At 34.5% G+C, this 4631-nt stretch overlaps 1 protein-coding gene across 1 annotated transcript; it reads right to left on the bottom strand.

Annotated features, from left to right (window-relative positions):
* Positions 1–688: 688 nt before the first annotated feature.
* LOC130469419 (uncharacterized) lies at positions 689–1342 on the bottom strand. Its single transcript, XM_056838731.1, has 2 exons — positions 935–1342; positions 689–845 (listed from the first exon to the last, which is right to left on the bottom strand). Exons 1-2 carry the CDS (start codon positions 1248–1250, stop codon positions 829–831), a joined length of 333 nt encoding a protein of 110 aa, XP_056694709.1. The 5' UTR covers positions 1251–1342; the 3' UTR covers positions 689–828.
* Positions 1343–4631: the final 3289 nt, after the last annotated feature.

The following is a 4631-nucleotide window of genomic DNA, read 5'->3' as shown; positions in this document are numbered from 1 at the left end:
GAAACCCCATTCAATTGTGGTGTCCCTGGTGGAGTCAATTGCGAAAGTATTCCACAATCTTTCAAATGATCACCAAACTCTTGAGATAAATATTCACCACCACGATCGGATCGCAATGCTTTAATTTTCTTTCCAAGTTGGTTTTGTACTTCATTTTGGAATTCCTTGAACTTTTCAAAGGATTCCGACTTATGCCGCATGAGGTAAACATATCCAAATCTGCTCACATCATCAGTAAAAGTAATGAAATACCCGTACCCTCCCCTAGCCAAAGTACTCATAGGTCCGCACACATCAGTATGTATGAGGGCTAAAAGATCATTGGCCCTTTCACTTGAGCCTGTGAAAGGAGACTTTGTCATTTTCCCCATTAAGCAAAACTCACATACTTCAAATGATTCAAAATCAAATGATTTGAGAATTCCATCCTTATGAAGTTTCTCTATGCGCTTTGAGCTAATGTGGCCTAATCGACAATGCCATAGGTAAGTAGGGTTCAAATCATTTGGTTTGTGTTTCTTGTTTTCTATGTGATAGATATGGTTTTGTAAGTCTAGTACATACAAACCATTTGATAATTTAGCAGAGACATAGAACATACCATTCAAATATGCTGAACAACAATTATTCATAATTTGAAATGAAAAACCTTCTGAATCCAAAATCGGAATAGAAATTATGTTCTTGGTAATAACTGGAACGTAATAACAATTATAAAGTTCTAATATTAAACCAGAAGGCAAGCGTAAACTATAATCTCCTACAGCTAAAGCAGCAACTCTTGCTCCATTGCCTACTCGGAGATCCACTTCGCCTTTGCTCAAGCTCCTACTTCTTTTTAGTCCCTGCACATTACCAATAATGTGAGATCCACAAGCGGTATCAAATACCCAAGAAGCAGTTGTAGCTAAATTAACTTCTATGACATAGATACCTGAAATTGAAGCACCAGTCTTCTTTTCCTCCAGATACTTGGGGCAGTTCCTCTTCCAATGACCAATCTTGTGGCAGTGGTAGCACTCATGTTGAGCAGCTACCTTAGCCTTTGGAGTGGCCTTTGGCTTGGTTGAAGAGTTCTCATTGGCAACTACCTTGCCCTTGTTCTTCTTCATGGGAGCCCCTTTCTTCTTGAACTGCTTACCTTTACTAACCATTAGAACATCCTTATGTTTAGGTTTACTTGGTAAGTTTCTCTCAGCCTGAATTAGTGAACCATGCAACTCTTGCAGGGTAGCCTCCCCTCCTTGCATGTAGAAGTTCAACTTAAAGTTATGAAAATCTTCAGGCAAGGATCTGATGACTATGTCAGTTGCCAGGTCCTTAGGATAAGGGAAGCCCAATTTCTCCATGGTCTGGAAATGTCCAATCAAATCGAACACATGCGGACCAACGGGCTTCCCCTCTTCCAACTTGGAATCCAGAAGTTTGCAGTTTGCTTCAAATCTCTCCAATCTAGCATTTTTCTGAAACAAAGTTTTCAGTTGCTGGATTATGCTGTAGGCATCCAGACCATCAAAACGTTTTTGATACTCTGGTTCCATGCAAGCAAGCATCAAGCATGTTACTTGCAAGGAGTTATCCTCTAGAGTTTGTCTAGCTCGCCTTTGAGCTGCAGTAGCATTTTCTGGAAGGGGTTCAAGGAGAGGATTGTCAAGAACACTTTCTTTTCCTTCCGCTCTGAGAACAATTCTCACAGCCATTTGCCATTGTAGGAAGTTGGTAGCATTCAGTTTGTCTTTTTCAATTAGAGGGCGCAAGTTAAAAGTAGAGTTGTTTGCACCAGACATGATAACTACAATAAAAAGTAAAGCAAGATTCAATATAATGTTTATCAAAAGTAGCAATTAAACAAATTCAATTCACTACTACCCTTTATTCAAAATTAGAAGTCCCCATTGAATAAAGAATTAACCAAGATCCCCTCCCACTACAATCAAACGGACTTTGGCCCTGCTACTTTAATTTATAGTATTCGAGGTAAGTAAACATTTTACTAATTATAACTAATTATAACTCTTGGTAGACAGGTTAACAACTCTTTGTATTTTCCTATCTCTTAGCTTCAAACCCCAAAACTTTGTCTTTTGATAGTTTTGTTGAGTTAAACCAAACATTAACATGTAAGTTTCAAAAAACCTACCCTACTATCCCCGGAATTATAAGCAACACCCTGCTTTGGCAGAACCTATTACTCATGATCTAAGGCTTTATAGGTGTTGTATGGAAAAGCACTTAAACTCAATATTATTTTGGGACCTAAGTTTACTATGTTGGTTAATTAAAAGTGAACACATCGCTTTAAATACCCACATACATAAACTCAATAAGCATTTTAAGGCAATATAAAATACATAAAAATTAAATGTGATCCTAGTATGGCCCCTAAAAAATAAGCTCAAATCTTCTTGGGTTCCTGTTCATCTTTCTTGGATCTCCATCCTTGAATTTTTGATTGAACCTTCTTACCTCATCGAGCTCATAATACGAACTTTATAATCTAATTTAAACTTTTAAATTAAATTACAACAATACAAAACGATGCGCAGATCGTATTTCAAAATTTACAAGAATACAAAACTATACGCAGATCGTATTTTCTATCCTATTTTGGGCCATACTAGTCACTTGCCTGTAACAAAATATCATAATATTCCATACACGCATATAATATTAAAATATATTAGACACAAATTATTTACTTATTAACTATTAATAAGTAAATAACATTTTCAAAATAATTATAAAAACTTAAACCATTTAAGTTTAACATTATTTAAGAAACCTTATTATTTTAATTCAATTACTATTTAAATATGGCAATAATCTCATTATTCAAGAATTTGCATTTAATAGAAACTTATCAATAATGCTCAACTTAGAAAATCTTATTTTCCAAAATTACCAAAATAAAATTATTTTAACTTTAGAAAAACTAAATTAAAATAAACTCTTCCAATTTTGGACCTTGTTTAGGAAATCAGACTTTCTATTTAATGAGATTGTCAATTTCCTTAACCATGACTTAAACCACGACATAACTGATTGTCAGACTTTTATTGATTTTTTTTTTTTTATTTAATACCATGAGAACAAGCAGGAGGCACGAAACATCTTGCCTCGCCGTGAATTACAGTAAACCCTCACGCCGGCCAGCAGCCACCAGGACCGCCGGCCAGCCACCAATAATCCCAGTCACGCTGGTCGACCCAGCCACCAGACGAAGCCAGCAGCAAGGCCAACCAGCGCCAGTCGCGGTGGTGGCTGCAGCGAGACAGCAGCCTCCTGCGCTGCGACTGCCACCACCACCCCTGACTCCGGGAACGCCGCCCCTTCTGCCACCCTAATCGCCCTCCATCGTGGCTTCACCGTTGCAGGTGGGGCCACCCAGCCATGGTGGGTTATTTTATTTGTAAATTTGTGCAACAATTACCCAAATTTAATTAATCTTTATCCAACTTTTGTTTAATGATTAACAAATTTTAATTAGGTGTGATAATCCGAAAATTATGGCAGAAATTTTGAATAAAATAACAAACCTTAAACTGAATTTAGGGTTGTTAGAATCAAATTTCAATTTATAATCTTTATTAAAATTAAATCTAATAAGAATTCAAGATTTAGGGCATAATTATTTCATTTTATTCAAATAATTCAGAAAAATAACAATTATAATCCGAAAAATTCGAATTAAATTATTAAGAGGTTCTATTCAATTTTCTTAACAAATAAAATCAAAATTTTTAATTGTTATCCTTAAATTTTATGATTAATCGAATTAAAAATAAAAATTAACCAAATTCAATAATTAATATACAAAAATTCCGAAAATTAGTTAAAAAATTACCAAAAAATTTCGGCTGTTGTATAAAAGTTAGGGGATAATCAGTAGATTTATTTAACAAATTAAAAATCAAATCTTTAATTGTTAACAAATTATTTCCATGATTAATCTTATTAACAAATAAATAATTTAATCTGACGAATTTAATTTTAAAAAATCCGAAAATTTTTATGTGATATTAACTGTTAATTTCGACCCTGTGATAAAAATTTCGGAATTTTATAAATTTATTTTGAGCAAAAATTAATTAAATCACGATTTAATGATTCCAATCAATTAATATCATATATTAATTTTGCAAATTCAAGCCATAAATAAATCTTCCCTTAATTGAATCAAAATAATAATGTTGCATACAATCATGATCATAAAATATTATGCAAGAGGCTAAAACTGATACCACTGTAGGAACATATAGATGCATAAAGCGGAATTTCAGGAAACAATTTCCTAACATCTATCACAGGATCTCATGCATAACAATAGTATAGATCAGATTAAGTCGAAAGAATAATCACCTTTGAAGCGTGTTCTCCCGTTCGTATGCAAGCTTCGAAGATCTTAGAGCCCCACTTGTTGCTCCTCTACTCAGTCCACAAGCACAAATTGAATCCCACGTATGCTAGTACGGAAGAGAACGATCACAATCTGTCTCTTGCTTTGTTTGGGATGTACGGCGTTTAGAGAATGACAGTTAGGGTTTTTTGTGTTTTCTTTTTGTGTCAGATATCTTAAATCAACGTGATTTCTGAATCCCTGACATTATAACTATTATAATGTTAGGGCTTTT

Source organism: Spinacia oleracea, chromosome 3, assembly GCF_020520425.1.
Source record: "Spinacia oleracea cultivar Varoflay chromosome 3, BTI_SOV_V1, whole genome shotgun sequence".
Classification (NCBI taxonomy): Eukaryota; Viridiplantae; Streptophyta; class Magnoliopsida; order Caryophyllales; family Amaranthaceae; genus Spinacia; species Spinacia oleracea.
The sequence above is the reverse complement of the archived record's forward strand: the minus strand, read 5'-3'. Positions and strand labels throughout refer to the sequence as shown.

Coding starts and splice junctions, on each gene's coding strand:
- LOC130469419 (XM_056838731.1), bottom strand. CDS start 1,250: ATGCAAGGAGGGGAGGCTACCCTGCAAGAGTTGCATGGTTCACTAATT.